This window comes from Oryza sativa, chromosome 2 (genome assembly GCF_034140825.1).
Source record: "Oryza sativa Japonica Group chromosome 2, ASM3414082v1".
Taxonomy (NCBI): Eukaryota; Viridiplantae; Streptophyta; class Magnoliopsida; order Poales; family Poaceae; genus Oryza; species Oryza sativa.
Genome location: NC_089036.1, coordinates 23,407,601 through 23,426,952, shown reverse-complemented (window position 1 = coordinate 23,426,952; position 19,352 = coordinate 23,407,601). Strand labels below are relative to the sequence as shown.

Sequence of the window (19,352 nt, the reverse complement as noted above, 5' to 3'; positions counted from 1 at the left end):
TTACTAAAAGATAATTTATGGGTCAATTTTTTATGTATAAGTCATTAGAAATTTAAAAGATAATGCTAAAAAATAAAGTACAATAAAAAAAGACATAACAACTTAGAGCAAGTATAATAATAGGTTGTAGGCCGGCTAAATGCTGAGGTGGAGAAGAGAAGAGAGGAGAAGCGGGCTGCAAACTTACAACCGGCTTGGACACCAGAACCAAGAAACTCTGTGAGAGAGACAAGTGGGCTCTGTATTAATTATAAAGAGCTAACTATTACAAATCGGCTGTATTATTAGCCTTGCTCTTGTAAGTTGCAGGGCAAACGATGGGGGAGGCTTAAAATTTAATGGTGTGGACAACCTTTAAGTAACATGGTCCAATTTCAACTACAACAGTATTCTCCCTAACAACTCATTTTAATCCGATCTCTCCTGAAACAAATCCTGGTGACATGAGACAATCCCTATGCAGATGGTCAGATTTCAACTTCAACAGTATAACCCCTAATATCACTCGACTACATTTTCATCCTCTTAGAATTTTCAAAATGCAAAACACCGTGTTAGTGACATCCCACTATCCCAATCGATCAAAACCCTGCCTCCTTAACCTGCTCCATCAGCGCACCCCACACGCACTTCATCCTTTAAAAGCACACACCACCCCTCTCCAGGGAGAAGAAAAATCCCCAACAAAAAAACAAAAGAAGAGCTTGATGCCATAGGAGAGCACAAGAGCTCAACCACACACACACACACACAGAGATTTTGACTATTAATTTTCATCGTCTTTGGTTTTAAGTTGGTGTGTGTTCTTCCATGGCCGGCCTGAGTGTCCTTCTTGAGACACACAAGAACGATCACCACCCCAACATGAGGCCTCCCCAAATCATCAGCAAGGCCACCCTCCATAGCCACCCAGAGACGATGTCCTCCTCCTCTCCGGCGACTGCGACGACGGCGACGATGAGCTCCTTCTTGCAGCGCTGCTTCCTCTGCCGCAGGGAGCTCGCCGACGGCAAGGACATCTACATGTACAGGTCCGTCCGTCTCCATCCATGGCATGCATCTAAGCTGTCTCTTCTGTTGATTACTCTGTCCATTCCATAGTACTATAATAGATTTTGAAGGACATATTTTAATACTATGAATTTAGATAAACTTACTGGTTAGATTCACAGTACCAGATACGTCTCGCCTCTTCAAAATTTCTTATATTTTAGGACGGAGTATTATATTACTGCTGAATATTGATGTATATGGCTATATATATGCAGAGGGGACAGAGCGTTCTGCAGCGTGGATTGCCGGTGCAAGCAGATCTTCATGGACGAGGACGCCGCCGCCGCCGGCGGCAACTGCGCCGCGGTGCGCGCCGGCCGGCGGCGGGCGGCCGTACCGCGCGAGCAAACCGGCGCCGGTGGCTTCGCGTACTGATCGATCGAATCATCGATCAGCCCAGCCGTACGCGCGCGCGCACGTAGATTAATTAGCACAAATGAAACGAAAAGCAGAAGATATCAAGCACGACGATTTGGGGAAGATCAAGATGCTTGATTCATCATATAATAATAATAATTTATTATTCACTCGCCAATGAAAATGTACTGGTTGATTAATTAAATCCCTTTCTTTGGAGAATGGATTCAAATCGAGCATGGAGTGGAGTACGTGGCAGCTCATCTGCGTGGGGCCCACGTGTAGATATGTGTACATACGTGTCTCCTCTCCTGATCCTCTGCTGGTCCTGGAGTAGCTGTAAATAAGGGATAAGATGGGCCAAGGCTGGGACACTCTTGGACCCTCTCCTCTTGAAGCGGATCATGACCGTAATTAACGGCGACAATGCTCTTTTTTAAAATACTCCATGTCTTTGTTGATTACTCTATCTTTTTTAGAAGAGTATATAATTTTAGCTTAATAATTTATCTCCAAAATTATAGTTTTAGAGTGGTCTACTAGATATGTTTAACACAATCAATAACACTCTCTTCTCCTCGTATTAACAAAGGACATAATAGTGCCCACCAAGTCAGACACTTCTTGCATACCCTCTGCGGTCTCCCTGACAGCCTAGGGGAAAGGATGCCTGAGAAACACCTACGCTGATAGTGCTCCTACGTAGCGCGTGAATTCGTCTACGTGATGGAAAAAGCAGTGGGGTCTATAGCTACGTTGGGTTCTCCGTATCTCAACAAAGGCTGTGTTTAGTTTAGCACAAAGTTTAGATTTTGGTTGAAATTAAAAATGATATGACTAAAAAGTTATGGGTATATGACAAGTTAATATGATGAAAAAGGACTGAAGTTTAAAGTTTAGATACAAACTTTGAATCTAAACACAGCCAAAGGAACGAACACCTCGCGCAAAAAACTCTGGCACAGGACCCACTTGGTGAGGACTCGGTGAGGAGAAGAGTTGGGAGATGTTGTAGCGCCGACTAGTGTGGCCGCCGTTGTTCTCCCAAGCTGGTGAAGCCTCATCCAAGTCCCCCACCTGAGAAAATCCGGCGGCGCTGATGCGGCCGTCACCGTCACCGCTCGGAACGAGGGAGTTCCGGACCGCCACCGCTCTGCGTCGAGATGGCCCCTTGCTGCTCCGCTCGGCGCTTGCTGAAGATGCCAGAGGACGCTGTCGCTGCTCCGTGTCGAGAAGGCCCGCCCGCTGCTCCGCTCGATGCTCATCGCCGCGTCGCCGGGGGAGCTCCTCGACCGCCGGCCTTCTAGGCTTCTCCGCGCGCGAGACGGTGTTGGCGCCGGTGCCACTGAGGGTTGAGGGGAGAGTAATCGGGTGCCGCCATGAATGGAGAGGAGGGGCACCGACCGGGGGAGCTCGTGCAGCTGGTGGAGTCGCCACCGGGGCACGCCACGACCACGTCACCGCCGCCGCTGACGACCGCGCCTCCCTCCCGTCAGCCCGTGACGACGCCATCGTCAACCCGTCGACAACACCGCCGGCCATCGCCCCGGTTGCGGATCTCGAGCGGCGGTGGCGTCGTCCTCCCACGTCGCTCCACTCCAGATCCGCGCCGCCGCCGCCGCCGCCGCCGCCGCTCCAGATCCGTGGCGCCGTCGTCACCACCGCTTGAAGCAAGGACGAGCCTGACGACGCCGCCTCCTCTCCGCTTCGGCTCAACACCAGTAAAAGGGGAAAATGGGAGAGAGAAGCACCGGGAAAGGGGAAAGGTAAAAAAGTGGTTGGCTTGGGAATCCCGTGAAGTAACTTGCATGAGAGGAGTGGATTCTATGTGTATTTGTTCTACGTGGCATGGGGCTTACACTGCTACTGCCTAATAGGGTGCTCCTTGGGTTGGCGGCACCGAAGTCAAGCTGATGTCGTATCGGTGTCAGATGCATATCAAATGGAAATATGGCGATAGAGAGTCGGCCGTCTCCTGACGGGATTCCTCCGACATGCTTGTAGTGGCTGCAGTTTTGCTAGGCTCAGCGCCACGGCCTCCTGCACGAGAGGGCGTAGCGCGCAGCCACCCCGCACATGTCTCGTACGGATAGCAAGTGTCCTCGATGAGTTTAATGGACTAAGGCTTTGTTTGATTTAGCTTAAAATTATTATAATTTGAGTTATTAGAAGTAAGTTGAAACAAACAAATAGCTTATTATGATATATTATTACAACCTATAAGCCAGATTACTATAATCTAATAATCCACTATAAGATGCTTTTTTTAGATTATTAGGTGGCTAACAACTAACAAATAACTAATAATCCAAAGAAATAAACATCTAACAACTTACTCTATGTAGGTTTATTATAATCTAGTTTATAGTAATTTGGCTCAATAATCTAGATTGCAATAATCTTAAACTGAAACGAACGTGGCCAACTCGAGTCTTAGAGAGTTGAGTCGAGTTCACTTTTAAAATCATTTTTTTAACAAATCAAGCCACGCAAGCTCGTCGATTCATTATGAGGTGAGTGTTAGCCAAAGCAAAACTGAGAAGAGAAGTACATTGATAACAAAATATCAGCATGGGGAAACGTCATTTTGTTCATAGGAGGCAACAAAAAGGAACAACACATAAATAACATACCCAAATATTAGGTCGATCCATTCATGCAAATGAGCGGAGACATGATCACTCTCAAGAGCTTTCCTGTGTTTACATATGAAATCAACAGGGTTGAGACCAAGGAGGCAATTCCACGGAGCCTGTAATACAGAATGAAATAACTTACATAGCTTTCCAGAAAGTTGAGTTGACCCTAAGTCAACCAAATTCACATTAGTGTAACTCAGTAAGGTAAAATATCTCTGGAATCTACAGAAATAATCACCATAATTAGGTTCCACCAAAGATTCTGATTAGACTTCCGTGCTAAGCAATGCACAATATACCACAGTGAATTGAGGGCACAGTTTTTAACAAAACTCACTAACTTTTTTACATTATTCATGTCTTCAAGGACACTGTTCCATGTTCTGTTGATACAAGAAAACGTGTGATCATATTGACCAAACCTGCCACATTGCTGCTGAATAGAAAGGGCCGTAAAAGGCTCTATCCTGACAAGATAATATAACACCTGCAGTAGATGCTTATGTCAACAACCAATAGCACGATAACACCTGAAGGGATTGTCATTGATGAACAGTAGAGAACCGATTAATCAAATGGGATGACAATAAATTAATCTAACTCCAAACAAAAGGGGCAACACACAAGCAAAATGCTGACACAAAACATGCATAATCTAAGAAAAGGTACCATGCCAGGACAGGAGCAATGTGAACGGTAGGTGAAATTTTGGGATGATTGGGTCGTTGAAACTAGAGTAATGTTCTTGGGGTTTCTCCAGTCATGCAGGATTCAGAGCGCCAACCGGCTGCATTGAAAATTTTGAAGTATCACTATCAGCAGTTATTGAACAAGATATCATCCCCAGAGTAAATGAATGGAAAAGAAAAAAAATGCACAGAAGAGGTCCAAATTGGCAGCAAGGAATGAGGTACAGAATCCACTTTTGGAAGATCTCAGTATGCGGACGCCAGACAGATCTTCCAGATCCAAAATGTTTTGGAGTGGTAATCTGCTAATATCCATGGAAAAACAGGGTATTGCATAAATTACTAGTGATCATTTAAACACAGTAGTAGATTTATTAGATCAGAAAATGAGAGTTATGAAGCAAACATGCATGTGCAATGTCGTTGTAACTGCGCCCAGCAAGAGTGTTCAGTTCCATCAGGTAGTCAAAATTGCTAATCTGCACAAAAGGACAGATCTACTTAAATCTTGAATACACTTAACATGTTGGGCTGAAAAGGTGGTTGATTGCATATCAACCTCCCATCTAGCCCAGCACTCTGTCAATTGCAACTTCTTACATATTTACTCAGGTCTCAAATAAAAATGCAATTGATTAAAACTTCCAGTAAGAGCAGATTTCAACATTGAACTTTGCAGAAGAACACCAACCTGGGTAGCTAGGAAAATGTTGTTCAAATAAGGAGGTTTTGTATGAATGGTTGCCCGATAAATAAGCATGTTTACATGCTTTCTGTATCCTAGATAAAAATCATATGCATCTTTAAAATATTTAGGCAGCTGTAGTGTGCTATATGATTCCAACAACGCAAACTAGAGTATCATCAAGGATGTACCTCGAAATCGAAGAAATTTGACCTATCTACCATGAATAGCTCTAAAGCACTTTACCGTAACAAATACCTGCACAGTTCATTTAAATCAGTATGACACACAAGTACTATAAATGGTTACTGCTGACTCAGTAGTCCATAGGTATATGAGAAGGGCACAGCTAATAAAAGCGCAAAAGTTATATTAGCTAACACTAAAGACAGTGCAGCAACAAGTTCAGTGTACACCTTCATACTAGATAATAAAGAATCATTTACCTTCTATAAATTTGATGAAGTGGAGATATGAAGCAGCTCCAATCTTTATCTTGCTGATCATATTGGCCAGTAGTAGATGCAGCATCATCCATCTAACTGTCACTATCACTAATATGCTCATCAATTATAAAGTTAAGCATCTTCTAAGGAAAACCATTACTACCTCCATCCCAAAATTTTGCTACCTAGTACGAAATTGGACACCCCTGTCCAGTTTTATAGTACTAGGAGGTGTCCAGTTGAGTACTAGGTAACTACATTTTGGGATGGAGGTAGTATACAGTATACACTAGGGCTTAATATATCCATTCCCATATTACATTGGAGATGAAGCAGAATACTACCATCAATGAATATAAATACAAAAAAAAGAACTTCTAATGTCAAAAAAATCAACATGGCAAACATAACTAGTCACTATACAAAGGTGACATGATGAGGGGTGAAATCAGAATCGCCTGTCTCCTCTGCAGATGAGGGGACACCATTATAGTTAGTTGCCCTCTGTTGTGCCTGGGTTTTCCTGTTCAGCAACTAGTTTGACATCTGTGTCCTGTTGTGGGGTAGATGAGCCAGTAACTTGGGTGGTTGGATCGACATTTCCATTGACTGCCTTTGCTACTTCACAATTCTCCTCCAGTGCCTGAGCTGACGGGCTGGATGAGAGCACATTGTCGGAATCATTGTGATCCACACATATAGGTTCCACCATCAGTTCAATCTGGTCCATTTCATTAGGATTTTCCAGATGTCCATCTTGATCAAAATCAGTGTTCTGCTGTGGAATTACAGAGTCTGGAGCAGGAGTGGCTGTATTACACTCATCGATGGCTGGTGTAGCTAAGTGACAATGTTCCTCCAACTCCAGTGAAGGACATGGACAGATGACATTGTTGAAATCATTGTTCTCCTCATCCATAGGCTCAAGGGTCATTGTTGCATCATCCACCATGTGAAGCTCTTCCTCTTCCTGGTGTTGAGCTTCTTGATCGGCATCCACAATGTTCTGTTCAGTTTCTAGCAAAAGTAGAGGCATGTCTTGAGTGGCAGCTGATTCAACATGTGGACTAGTAGCTGAACCACCATTTTCCTTGATCTCGCCAAGGTCGTGAAGAACATCTTGAAAGCCATGCAGAAACTCAAAGACCAAGGCTTGTGTGGTTGTATCAGCTGTGGACGCCATGGCTATCTTGGCCTTCTTTACCATACCATGCAGTTTATCAACCTACAACAATCAGCAGCCTTCAAGTTAAATATATTAGTTAAATTATGCATGGACTGCTTGTAAAAACTATTTGAAGTCTTGCAAAAGACAGCACGTGTATCTGAAACAAATTTAGGTCCAATTAACTTTAGAAACTGATCGTAGGAACTGAATAGATAATATGGCTTACTGCTTTGCGGATCATAGGAGCCTTGGCTTGATAATGAAGATTAATGGAGTCATCAGGCTGTAATGAAGATCCTGCTTCCACATCATCACTGATTGATGGTACAAGATACCGCCGTGTAGCCCCTGTGTACCAATGCAGGTACTCCTCATAAGAAGACGGGTCATACTGCTCTGACTCTGGAAATATGCGCTGTCGGCGGGCTTCCCATTCCTGAATGTACTCATGATGTGTCTCTTCCCAGTTCTCACGTTCTCTGCCACGTCGACTAATACGATGCAGCGCCTGTAGTGTAGGCCGAAAAGGTGGTGGAATGGATTGGCGAAGCCCAAATTGCCGCATCACTCGCTCAGGCAAATACATCTCGACTATTGGAAAATTTATTAGTGGAGCTTGTGTAAGCCACAAGTCAGCATTTTTTGTACAAAGCAGTGGCAAGCTTGCAGACTCAATGTGCAAGTACGGCTCCCACTTCACCTGATCTGCTCGCTGCAGATTCAGTTCATCCCTGTACTGCTTAAGACAGCGTGTAGCATTCTCACTTTGTGTGCGAGCACCTACCCAACGAAAGCCAACTGGGAGCACATCCTGTGGAATGTCTGTCTCTGGGCACACGGGAGACCGGACCAACGGTCTGCCAACATGGGAGCGCTCCCAGCTCCAAAGCTGCAAGAGAAGCAATGAACCACCAATGTTCTTGATATTGTGGGAGGAAGCAACAGAACAAAGAGAACGGTATAGGAAGGCCAGCACTGCAGATCCCCAGCTGTATGTCCCAACAAGAGAAAGATCAGCAATCAGTGGAAGATATATCAGACTCATCCGTCCTGTTCCATCTGGAAATAGCACCCCACATAGAAGGCTCAGGATATATGCTCGAACATGCCTCTCCACAGTCTGATCATCTGTCCCTTCTGGTAATTCATAGAAATGCTTCTTTAGCCATTTGTAGTGCAGAAAAGATTTTCCAGGCATTGATGGTCCTCTTGGATCATGACCTAGACAATCAATGACCATCTGCGCATAATCATGATCAGTGGTAGAACAAACTGGACGGCCATCGATAGGAAGAGCTAACAACATTGAGACATCTTGTAGTGTAACTGTCATCTCCCCAGAAGCCAGGTGGAAACTATGAGTTTCTGGTCTCCAACGCTCAACAAGGGCAGTGATCAATGCCTTGTCCAACTGAGGCATCTTCTGGCAAATTTGTGAGAGCCCAAGCAAGCCAGCATCCCTCAAATAAGGACGGTATCTCTCATGAAATTTTAAAGGTTTGTGATGTCGCAACTTCAACTGTTCCACAGCCTGCAAAAAAACATTGACCTCAGTCAGACTGCAAAGTTTATTCTTCCTACAAGAACTTGTTACTCATGCAACTATGACAAAACTTAATTGCTCTTAGATTAACCTGATCACCGAAGATTGCGTCCGATCGGTGGTTGATCTTTGGATTGAGTAATGTGTTGGATACATGCTCTACTGATGGGCTTACAAGACAAGGTAGTGGGCTTTGCTGCGGAGTAAACTCAACATTGTCCTCTTTATCAGAAGTAGTACTTGGGGAAGAAGGTGTGGAGGTTTCATGAAAGTCCATGTCATTTTCAGCCAAAGCACTTCTCCCACGGCCACAGCCACGACCACGGCGGCCACCTCCTCCTCTCTTTGAAGACATGATCCTGTACTGTTCTAGTATTTGGGAAATTCATGAGACCAGTCAGGGAAAAGGCACAGACGTTGACACTTGACAGTAAAAAAAACACAAGCATATGTTGAGAATTTATGCAGTGGTGAAGCCCTGAAAGCTGCAATGGGTGTGCACACTTTAGTAGCGAGTCTGAAGTCTTGAACAATGCAGAGGGGGGTCTCTCCACTAACCTGATCACGAAAAAAGAGGGAGAAAAGGGGGGAAAACATGCATATTCCTCTTTATGACTCGCTTCGAAAAGAGAATTTTCAAAATGAATTCTGCAAAATCATTTCATTTCGAGTGTCCCAGACGAGCCTACATCGATTGAACTTGCTATATTGATCTACATATGCATGCCACCAAACAAACACAACAGTGGATTCCATTTTCGTAGTATGATTTTCCAGTGACAACCAAGGAACTGAGACTTGAAGAGTGAGAATCTACGGGAAGATGACATTAGAGGATTGTACCTGCGCCTTGTGCCGAGACGCGCCCTTGAGGACGATGTGCCTAGCTCTAGCAATTCAGTTCGCCGGCCACCCACGGCTCCGTCCCCCTGCCCCCTCCTACAAGTGTGGCTCTTCGGCTTGCTACGCCCGTTGCTCGCCCCTCCACCCCATGGCCGCTGGTGGCGAATCACCGATCACACACACCCTAGGACTCAAAATCAAGCTATAACCATGACCGGCACTAAATCCGGTGGCCGGAGGTGGAAGACGAGACAAACTGTGGATATACCAAGTAATGACAAAGTAAAAGTTCAATTATGTTGACAGTATTCAGCAAATGTAAAACATCAGAAAACATGCTGCTGTGTAGAGTGAGCAGCGAGCGACCTAGCTTCCACTCCTTCCATGTTGATACTCACCAGATCAAGATTCATCAAAGAAGAACTACGAGCTACAACTGTTCCATGTTAATATTCACAAGATCACGATTTCGTCAAATAAGAACTACAAGCTAGAACTGCCATCCAAGGAGCTAGCAATCCGCCGCTGCAAGCAAACCAGGGAGTGAGGTCCCATGTGTCACCGACTCAACGCAACCCTAGGAGGAGGAGGAGGAGGAGGAGGAGAGGAAGTGGACGAAGCGAGGAGCACGATGCATCCTCGAGGCTCTTCTCCCCTCCTGCATCCTCCCGCTTCCTCCGTCCTGTCACTGCGGAACCCTGGAGAAAAGAGGAGAGGGGAAGAGGAAGAAGAAGGGCTCACCTCGGATCTCGAGAATGGAGGCGCAGAGGCGGCGTCTGAGGGGGAGGGAGAGGCCTGGATGAGACGTCTTGCCGGAGGAGGAGGCTCGGCGGCGCCGGCGGTGGCGGTGGCTCACGAGAGCGGCGGCGCCGGCGGTGGCGGTGGCTCACGAGAGCGGCGGCGCCGGCGTCGAGGGGAGGCGGCGCGAAGAAGCGACGGAAAAAAAAAAAAGAAAAGAAAATCCCGACCTCCCGAGCAGTGTGCTTGCCTACTTGGTAGGACGGCCCAAGTAGCAATTCTACATTGCGGCCCAAGTAGCAATTCACTCTGCGGCCAGCAACAGTACCAGCAAAATTTATATCAATTGAAAAAAAAAAACATCAGTTGCGTATTTGATCCTATTTTAAAAGCTAAAAAAAACTACCATTCGATTAATTTTTTAGATTAAAAATTTACTTTATATTTGTCTAAATTCACACAATCACTAAAGTAATAGGTAAGGAATCAACATGATGCATATTTTAAAACATTCAAACTCACTTTTGACAATAGCATATATCCAAATTTCTCCAAAGCAGACGAGGCGTGGTAGGGAGGTCCGGGTCCCTACAGCCTACTCATATCTCTGTGTCGCTCAGGTGGGCCTCCCGCTGCGACCAGCCCATTAACTTGTCCAGGACCAGCAACGCGGCCCATGCCGGTCGGAACTGCCCGAATCGCAACGCTAGATCGAACGGCTGTGGTGGCTCGGGAGATGCGGCACGGTTGGCTTGTTGACTTTTTCCGGCCCGGATTGACGCCGCAAGCCGAATCCACGAGTAGTGGGCTGCGGAATTTTGTTTTGTTTTTTTTTTCTCCCCATCCCATCCCGGCCCTGACGCCGCCGCACGACGGCCGGCCGCGGCCGCCGCCGGGGAGGTCGCCGCCGATGAGCCCCACCGCGCCGTCGCGTACGGGTCGTGCTCTCGCCCTTCTCCCTGTCCTGGTGCTGCTGCTCCTCGTCTGCTCGCCAGCCGCGTCAGCTGGTACGGGACAATCGCCACCCCACCGCGACTCTTCTTCCGATCTCGGTGCTGTTCTTGCTTAGTTTTATCTGTAGCTTTTGTTGGTCGTTAGCTGTATGTGTTTGTTTGTTACTTGGACGGTTCGTGGTGCCCTTGAGTGGATCCTTGATGCGTTCTGTGCTTGGTCGTTGAAATTGGGTGTGTGTTTCTTTTCTACCCAGAGACAGTAGCGTAGGTCCCTGTGGGCTCGTAGATTGAGTTAAGCTGCGTGGAATTTGGTGTATGGTAAACGCCGCCTGTTTGCATTTTAGGAATTACTGCTTAGGAATTTTTGTTTGTACTTCTGATGGATGTTATCAGTCATTACCAGCCTTTACTAGGGGAAAATATCACAGTTTCTTCAAATTGCATCCTGCTAGGAGTAGGATGAGCAATGGTACCTGGACACCAAGGTGGTACTTGAGTGAAATCTATAGTTTTTTATGAACATTGTGGCTTGAGATCGAATGGAGTAGTTTATGTTAATGAATTTAGGCATGTTTAATTATTGTTTGAGCCTCTGCAAATGAAAACCATGGTAGTCATACTTCTATGACTAAAATCATTATTGTCTGGCATCACAGGAGAACAGAAAGGTGTATGTGTTTCGCCTGGTGGACGATTCCCTGCCTTCTCATCTGAAGGTAAGCGTCCTGGAAGAGCAGCTAAGGGGCGCAGAGATCTGGCACTATGTAGAGTATTCCGGCAGAACACGTGTTGCGATGTGTCCCAGACATTTTCTGCCCTGCTCTCAGTGAGAAAGCTTGCATCGACTGGTGAAGGTAGTCAAGAATGCCTTCATCTGTGGGAACTGCTCGAGTGTTCGATTTGTGATCCACGGGTGGGTGTTAGGCCTGGACCTCCAGTTATATGTGCATCATTCTGTGACATGGTTTTCAAAGCTTGCTCAGAGGCGTACTTCGCTATCGATGTGAAAACACAGGTAAAGGGCATCTCTTTAAGCTGTGTCTAAATAAAATTTTCTTGCTATACCGATGTGGTACTTTACAAGGACAGTTGCAGTTGCCAGATTATACTTGCTCATTTCATAATTCATAGTTTGATCTAGATAATATTAGGTGAAATTTGATCATAGATAAACAGTTATTAATCGTGCTTACACCAATATACATGCCACGGGAGTTTTTAAGTTAAAGTTGTGGCATGTTAATTGCTTTTGTACTTTCTTATAGCTACGGTAGCTCCTCTCTTTTTTTATTCCTTTGCTTGCAGAACTGTAAGTAGCTGTGCCTCTGCTTTCTTGTGATATTTTTGTTGGATATTATTTTGTTGTTCGGTTCTGATATCTCCCCCTTGCTGCTTTATCAGGCATTGTCTCCATGTGGTTTAGGTGACATCCTTTGTGGCAAAGCACATAAATGGGTCTCTAATGGCACAGAGCTATGTCGCTCTGCTGGTTTCTCTGTGCAAGCTTTGGAGACCACCTCGGGTGGAGTGGATGACACTTTCTGCTATGGTGGGAAAGCAAGTTTTGATGCCATCTCTAGTTCATGGACATCTTCAAAAGAGCGTCCAGTATTAAGTGATGTGGCCTCTTGGAATCTTGAAGATTTTCGCAGATGGGCAAGAGAAATGCCTGCTAGTGAAAGAGTTTCATGGGCAATTGGAGGAATGGTTCTTACAGCAGGCCTTATATTTATCAGGTTTTATATCTCTTTCTTATTTTCATATTCTAAATAACAGGTATAGGAGATAAGTGTGACTGGTCGGAACTTGATACAATATCTGAAGAATTGGTTCTTTTCATGCCTATTTCAAACAAAAATATCTTATGAAAGATCACACAAAACTTTGGATTATGTCCGTGTGTTCGTTTAAACTTGCAATTTTCTTCCTTGGCTCTCTAGCTTAATGCCATACACATGCCATTTCCCCCTTTCAGATGCTTGTGTTGTTACAAAAACTAATTTTTTGTAGTTTGTGCAGTAAACGGAAGAGCTACATTCCTGGCCAAAAGCAAGCTGCTATCGCCCGCAATGTGAGAAAGCTGGAATCAAGAGTTAACCCACAGCAGCTTAGGCGAAATTAGGAATGCGTAGGTAGCATGGATTCCTATTTCCACCACTTTGTGATTCTTATATTTGAATCTGCAATGAATTTACTGTTGAAGATGTCCTCTACACTGGTGGTCAGATAGATGGATGGCGTCACTGGTTACAACCTCCTTTGTCATCCTTGCGTAGAAGAGCAGAAGAGATCTATTAATTCTTGTTCAGGTTATTTCTGTCTGCAGGATTTATAGATTTGCTTGAACATATGTATATAGTTTTGGAATGGAATCTTCAGAGATTTTCTTCATACTCCTTCAGTAACTCTTGCATTCTGTCTATTTTTAATCAGCACGAGTTAAAGCACTCGTTCAAATATGTTTTGCTCCAGATAGCCCTTAAAAGAAATCATGTTTGCTCCAGGCAGCCCTAAAAGAAACTTACAAACATAGGGAAAGACAGTACGTTCCGTGTTCTGATAATTTGAAGAAAACAAAGAACCTCTTAATAATTGCATGTGTTTTGTCTCTCTTTGGTTCGTGTATTCATTCAAGAATTTAAAATTTAGTTTCCATGTCCTTTTCAGATTATAATGTAAAATGCTGATTTTTGTAGAAAAGCTCCTTGAACAAACTGAGAACAGGCACAGCAGCTGCTTTCCCCGTAGGGCAACCACGAGAGTTGTAACTTTATTTTGTATTGAGCTTCATCCATACTTTATAAAAGCAAAATAAAGAAGTTACAGAGTTGCCTAATTACAACAAAATCTTTTGAAATTACATAGTTTGTACCAATCAAGAGCTAAGAATGTTTGAAAATGCCATCCATCTACAACTATGTAACGATTAAGAATGTTTGAAAATGCGAATACGGGTGGGGAATGCTCCTGCATTACAAACAGTAAGAACAAAATCCGTGGACCATTCTATCTTACGGCAGATTCAACTGCAGAAAACTAAGACAGATTCAATGCAAGACAGGAACACTTTTCCTCGTTGAAAAATAATAAAATAAGATTGTCAGCAAGTGAGGTTACATATCGCAATCTGAAATTGATCTATGCAGATCAACCCTGTATTACACCCTCGTTGCTCAGGAATGCCCTGGCAAGTTTCATTTGTAGTTAAGGAGACAAAATAATCATCATGGGGAGCTCATAGGAACCCCAAAATGAACCTAAAATAACCCGCCATCCAACAGCGAATATGAAGATCTTAATCTTTATGTGAATGCGCCAGGTATTGGCTTGTGTACTTGTCCACCTTCGGTCCAGATGTGCCGTACTTCGCGTCATAGTACTCTACCATTGCAGATCCCACTAACGCTGCTAGTGTTAGGGCTTGAGCATGCAACCTGCAATAATAACAGTTATATTAATTAAGTATGTGGGCTGTCAATTTGTAGCATGATTGACTTTAGTCACAACTCATTGGTGTATAATCATATGGAATGTAGTTAATCGTACATAAACTGCCTACATACATGAAAAGGTACAGGCATTCAGATCCAAATATCTGATATTGCCACCCAATGCGTTAGATGGGGTTAAGGTCGTGCCAATTTTACATCTACGAGGAAAAACAGAACTTCAAAGATTTAATACATGACTCAGTGCATTACTACATTGACTGACTTCAAAAAAGAGGTGGTAATATCGCTAGTAGATGCGTTGGAAAATAGCAACTTAGAATTCTAACCCTCTGGTCTCAACAATAGTAATCAAACCGTTCAAAAATAAAGAAGGTGGTCCGTATGTACATGGCTTCTATTTAGGTGTCATTGCTTTATGCACCTATCTAATCTAGCCCAAAAAAAATGGGGAACAGAACAGAGAAAATTATGAGGGCCAGCAGTGAAGGGTGCACACTTTCACAGGACAAAAATGCTACAAGGTACAAGCTATATATGGAATTGGACAATGCATTTCTGCTGATCTAAGTTTTGACTTGCTGGATCGGATGGACTAGTATAATTGTAAGTGCACTATACACAAAAAAACGAAGCTATTGTTGCAGACCAAGGAATCTTTGAAAACCAGTCCATAATAATACTGATACACTTCCAACCTTAGATATCTTAGTGACAAAAGGTCACGTGAATTACTTCGTACAGCTAGCGACATATAAAAATAGTAATTACAAGCAACGTTTTGTCATAAAATTATATATGCATAGCCACCTAGGTAGAATATCAAGTTAAACAGATAAGTTACTAAATTTCAAGTTTCCTGCGTTTCCTGCAGAATGGTCTGCATTGCAACCTTAAAGGATAACTAAGCCCTTCAGTGTTGAATGTAATCAACAAAATCAAATAATTCACCAAATAAATAATGGTGCATTCTTAAGTCTACCCTTTTTTTTTGAAAGAAGGGCAAAAACTTTGCCACTTTTGTATTGATAAGAGGAGGAGAAAAGCCTCAACAGTGAACCTTTACAGGTCTTATATCTACTTGCTTGGCGGGATAATTGTAAACGAACAAATAAAAGACCTACTGTTCAGGAAGAACAAATTATGAACCCCGTGGACTATAATAATATCCTACGTGGTTTGATTATCTCTAGTGGTCCCCGGCTGCCTGCTAATAATCACTAGCTTGTAGTCCCAATAAAAAAAACAAGTACACTCTCTACAATTAACTGGAAGTAAAGTTCTTCCAAACCATGCCAATGGAATAAAAGAAGGATCCATAGCTCCATATTCAACTACAGCTGGCAATGGTAAATGGTAGCCAAACTGTCTATAGTCTGTTGAACAATGCTACACTATACGTTGAAACCTTCCTACAGGCTCATCGATGACCCAATTGGAGCAATTCTGTCTGGTTTCAGTTGAAATCGAAGTTGCTCAAGTCACTTCATAACTCAGAATCAATCTGGAAGGCATGTGCAACAGAATCACTTTTCTATTGTGCAAACATTATGTTCAATCGACCTTTTAATTATCATGGCAAGGTTCAAAATCCTTTTATCTTATTGTGCTAATGTTCACAAATCACAATGCCTACAAAGCGTTCTCAAGATGAATAATCCGTGTATTCTTAATCATGGTAAGACACGAGCCTGAAGCTAAGATAGATGAGACAAAGGCACAAACCTTGCATGGATGATCTTGACGCTAGTCTTCATATTGGGCCTCGACCAGTTGTACGCAATCGAGCTGCTGATCCCAGTAAGCCATAGGCAACCTTCACTCACAAACACATAACATAAGCAACGTAAAATAGTTAGAAAATATCCAAAAACACGAGGGGAAAATCAATCTCAAAATTTGGGGAAAAGGGGAATCCTAAATAGAATACACAACATAATTTTTTTCGCAAGATTGAGAGATAAAATCATATAAAGAAAGCCGATGAACTTCTATCGGGAAGACGCATGGATTGGGGATTTGGTGGTGACGCATGTAGCAAATCGTACATCAGAAAAGAAAAGAAAAAAAAACAACAGAAAAGTAGCAGATCCGCGCGGAGGAGATCGAAATCCCAGGAAAAATTCACGAGATATTTTACCTACGGCGCGGAGCTTGTGGTCGATGACCCACTTCCTCATGGATTCAATCTTGCCCGGGGCTTCCGCCATTTGCTTCGCCGCCTCTTCCCCCATCTTCCTCTCCGATTTCTCTCGCTTCTCTTTACGCGCTTTGTTTTTCTTCTTTCTTTTTTTTTTCGAGCTCTTTTCTTCTCTCTCGTTGCAAAATTGCAATTGGAGAAAGCCAGCCTGCCTCTAGTTATATCGGAGGACTTGTTTGTTTCCGGTCCTCAATGAATTCGGAAATTCGTTTAGTATCCGGGTAAATTATTTGGATTCCTTTCACATGTCCCAGCTTGTTGTTGCTAATTTGTTATTCTCCACTTGCAAAAAGAAAACGTTTTTGTTTCGTTAAGCATGTTCTGTATTTCTTGTGACCGAAGAAAGAGAGAGATAACGGTTGCGATATATTCTTTGGAAATAAATCGTCCTAATAATTTTTAGGTGCACCCTCTGTGAGGAAGTGGAAATGACTTTATGATTTTGCGAGGAAACAGGGATATGATTACAATCTTGAGCGAGAAGCTAGGACACACTCCCTAGAGCCTGAAAACGCCACACCGTATATGGCATATAATTTGAAAAACCCATATGACATAAATCACACTCTGTCGTGTGATTTAAAGAGACGTAACTCTCTAGTATTATTATTGGAATTCTATTAAAGTATACTTATATATAATATTTGCGAGTACCAATATATTAGAATCGTGCACCGGCCACAACCCCGTACTATAGCGCTGTACTTCCCGTGATGATTTAATTTAAACTCATTATAGATTGAGAAAAAATACTAGAAAAAGGTAAATAAAAGAGAGGCTTTACTCAATGAAATACACAAGAAGACGCATGCATCACTGTAAAAGCTTAAAGATATGAATGTCATAACGATTAATATATTCGATCTCATGAAATTTGTACTGAATCACATTTTTTTATACGTAATATTTATAGACACTAAATTTAAATATTGATAAGTTAAGTCATGCACCAACGACTACAAAATTTTGTACTCACAATAACACTAAGAAAAGTTAGGTTTTTACTGGTGGTCTCTGAAAAAAATGGATTTGCTAAAAGCCACCGAACAATTGTCATATTCTACTCGCGCAGTCTAAAGGCCATTAAGATAATGTTTCCAATAAAGTTGGAGAGAGAATTTGACTAAAATGGCTTCGCTACCCTTCTTACTAATTGGCATTATTTCTCCTCTCCCTGTCTTCCTCTTGTTTCTTCATTCACGCAAGATGGCATTGATGGTGAGCATGACAACAATGTTGCCATATCTAGTTACCTTTGAGTCTTCTAGTGCTCGATTTGCCGATTATCAAAATCCGAACTCTAATGCTTGAACTAGCCCTATCGTGGCTCGGTGAAGAGAATGGTCTATGGATAAAGCTGGCTTTATAGAACCAGTCACTACTCCATCCTCCCTAACCTAAGAGCCACCACCTAAGAACCACTTTGACATCATAAGACCTGCTCCTATAAGGCTACTCCACCACTACCGCGGCAAACACAAGGCCCACTCGACATGAGGCGGTGCCCAATGGCTCAAATCAGCTCCATCGCGACTGGTACCCCTTCGCAAGAGGAATATTAGAAGAATGAACAAGAAAGGCGAAGGTATAATTTTCTTGGGTTTTGTCATTACTAAGGTGGTGTTTTAATCTCCTGAAGATAAAGATTAAGTGTTTCACGCAAAACGATGTGGTAATAATGTGCGACTAATTGAGTTTTAATTATTACAAACTTGAAAAATGAATTAATATGATATTTTAGAATAACTTTCATATAGAAAGTTTTCGTACGAAACACACCGTTTAGTAGTTTGAAAAGCGTGCCACAAATATCCGAAACTTTATCCTCTCCTTACGGTGGATTCGAACGGGGCCTAAGTGGATATTGTATTTTAGTACTCACGATGCCCTGCAGTAAATTGCCACACTTTTTAGATATCATTAGACAAATTTTCCCAAAATGGCAAGCAATATAATGTGTATGAAACTAGTTATTACAAAGATAATATAAGGTGTATGAGGACCAAAGTACAAGATATAGTCATCCGTTTAACTAAGAGCTTTAGTATATATCTTCTCAAAGAAAGTCCAAACATCGGTAGATATAGTATATACTCCGTATTAACGTCCCGAACAACAAAACAACTTTGCAGTCTCTGAAAAAAAAGGTACAACTATAAAAATATTTGCTCATAAACGACAATGCATGAGTAAAATTGCAACGTCGTTCTTTTCCTCCTCATAAAAAAAAAAGAGAAAAAGAATCAACGTTCACGCCCTTCAATTTTGTCCGGCTTTGCAAAACTTTTTGCAGCCCTCGCCAACGCAATTCGTACAAACCGGAAGGGGGTGGGTGTGACAGCGCAGAGGCCACCGAATCCAACGCGAAAACGGCACGTTTCTGCCTTGGACGGCGGCCGCGCGGTCAAACCTCGGCCTCCCCCTCCACGCAGCTCCACCTGACCCGGCGGCGACTCGTGAGTCGTGACACCCCCCCCCCCCCCTCGCGGAAGTGGCTCGGCAGGTGGCGAGGCCACGGCGGCATAGTTGGATTCGCCACGTCATGTTAAAGGAAAAACTTTAGTCAAATTATACATAGGTATCACATCA

General features: G+C 43.2%; 4 protein-coding genes and 1 long non-coding RNA gene across 15 annotated transcripts; 2 read left to right on the top strand and 3 right to left on the bottom strand.

Annotated features, from left to right (window-relative positions):
• Positions 1–623: 623 nt before the first annotated feature.
• LOC4329840 (FCS-Like Zinc finger 15) lies at positions 624–1,852 on the top strand. The gene is made up of 2 exons (XM_015770284.3): positions 624–1,031; positions 1,269–1,852. The coding sequence occupies exons 1-2, from the start codon at positions 811–813 to the stop codon at positions 1,426–1,428; spliced, it is 381 nt and encodes a 126-aa protein (XP_015625770.1). The 5' UTR covers positions 624–810; the 3' UTR covers positions 1,429–1,852.
• A 2,106-nt stretch (positions 1,853–3,958) lies between these two features.
• Positions 3,959–6,134, bottom strand: LOC136355201 (uncharacterized). Of its 2 annotated transcripts, none has more exons than XR_010739428.1 (8): positions 5,870–6,134; positions 5,615–5,681; positions 5,430–5,518; positions 5,145–5,217; positions 4,964–5,040; positions 4,719–4,836; positions 4,288–4,536; positions 3,959–4,162 (listed from the first exon to the last, which is right to left on the bottom strand). It is a non-coding gene; the product is annotated as an uncharacterized lncRNA (long non-coding RNA). The 2 variants fall into 2 exon arrangements; XR_010739427.1 differs by having other exon boundaries at positions 5,149–5,217.
• A 13-nt stretch (positions 6,135–6,147) lies between these two features.
• Positions 6,148–10,430, bottom strand: LOC112936041 (serine/threonine-protein phosphatase 7 long form homolog). Of its 7 annotated transcripts, none has more exons than XM_026022621.2 (6): positions 10,165–10,430; positions 9,822–9,948; positions 9,424–9,679; positions 8,672–8,949; positions 7,264–8,568; positions 6,148–7,094 (listed from the first exon to the last, which is right to left on the bottom strand). In XM_026022621.2, exons 4-6 carry the CDS (start codon positions 8,933–8,935, stop codon positions 6,363–6,365), a joined length of 2,301 nt encoding a protein of 766 aa, XP_025878406.1. In that variant the 5' UTR covers positions 8,936–8,949; positions 9,424–9,679; positions 9,822–9,948; positions 10,165–10,430; the 3' UTR covers positions 6,148–6,362. The 7 variants fall into 7 exon arrangements, with proteins under 7 accessions (XP_025878406.1, XP_066163691.1, XP_066163689.1 ...); XM_066307594.1 differs by having other exon boundaries at positions 8,672–8,944; XM_066307592.1 differs by having other exon boundaries at positions 8,672–8,944; positions 9,424–9,948.
• A 521-nt stretch (positions 10,431–10,951) lies between these two features.
• On the top strand, positions 10,952–13,505 carry LOC4329837 (folate-binding protein 1). 4 transcript variants are annotated; one of them, XM_015770283.3, is made up of 4 exons: positions 10,952–11,168; positions 11,771–12,129; positions 12,516–12,850; positions 13,134–13,505. In XM_015770283.3, the coding sequence occupies exons 1-4, from the start codon at positions 11,072–11,074 to the stop codon at positions 13,234–13,236; spliced, it is 894 nt and encodes a 297-aa protein (XP_015625769.1). In that variant the 5' UTR covers positions 10,952–11,071; the 3' UTR covers positions 13,237–13,505. The 4 variants fall into 4 exon arrangements, with proteins under 4 accessions (XP_015625769.1, XP_015625768.1, XP_066163692.1 ...); XM_015770282.3 differs by having other exon boundaries at positions 13,125–13,505; XM_066307595.1 differs by having other exon boundaries at positions 10,952–11,213.
• Positions 13,506–14,165: 660 nt separating this feature from the next.
• Positions 14,166–16,844, bottom strand: LOC4329836 (uncharacterized). The gene is made up of 3 exons (XM_015767456.3): positions 16,704–16,844; positions 16,289–16,379; positions 14,166–14,548 (listed from the first exon to the last, which is right to left on the bottom strand). Exons 1-3 carry the CDS (start codon positions 16,795–16,797, stop codon positions 14,410–14,412), a joined length of 324 nt encoding a protein of 107 aa, XP_015622942.1. The 5' UTR covers positions 16,798–16,844; the 3' UTR covers positions 14,166–14,409.
• Between the last annotated feature and the right edge of the window lie 2,508 nt (positions 16,845–19,352).

Bases quoted from the DNA above. Each gene is read 5' to 3' on its own strand.
- LOC4329837 (XM_015770279.3), top strand. From the start codon at position 11,072: ATGAGCCCCACCGCGCCGTCGCGTACGGGTCGTGCTCTCGCCCTTCTC. The intron at 11,214-11,770 runs GTGCTGTTCTTG...CTGGCATCACAG, and splicing joins CGACTCTTCTTCCGATCTCG to GAGAACAGAAAGGTGTATGT. The intron at 12,851-13,124 runs GTTTTATATCTC...AATTTTTTGTAG, and splicing joins GCAGGCCTTATATTTATCAG to TTTGTGCAGTAAACGGAAGA.
- LOC112936041 (XM_066307592.1), bottom strand. From the start codon at position 8,935: ATGTCTTCAAAGAGAGGAGGAGGTGGCCGCCGTGGTCGTGGCTGTGGC. The intron at 8,569-8,671 runs GTTAATCTAAGA...GTTTTTTTGCAG, and splicing joins ACGCAATCTTCGGTGATCAG to GCTGTGGAACAGTTGAAGTT. The intron at 7,095-7,263 runs GTAAGCCATATT...TGATTGTTGTAG, and splicing joins CTCCTATGATCCGCAAAGCA to GTTGATAAACTGCATGGTAT.
- LOC4329836 (XM_015767456.3), bottom strand. From the start codon at position 16,797: ATGGGGGAAGAGGCGGCGAAGCAAATGGCGGAAGCCCCGGGCAAGATT. The intron at 16,380-16,703 runs GTAAAATATCTC...TTGTGAGTGAAG, and splicing joins CCACAAGCTCCGCGCCGTAG to GTTGCCTATGGCTTACTGGG. The intron at 14,549-16,288 runs GTTTGTGCCTTT...TTATTATTGCAG, and splicing joins GTCAAGATCATCCATGCAAG to GTTGCATGCTCAAGCCCTAA.
- LOC4329840 (XM_015770284.3), top strand. From the start codon at position 811: ATGGCCGGCCTGAGTGTCCTTCTTGAGACACACAAGAACGATCACCAC. The intron at 1,032-1,268 runs GTCCGTCCGTCT...ATATATATGCAG, and splicing joins AAGGACATCTACATGTACAG to AGGGGACAGAGCGTTCTGCA.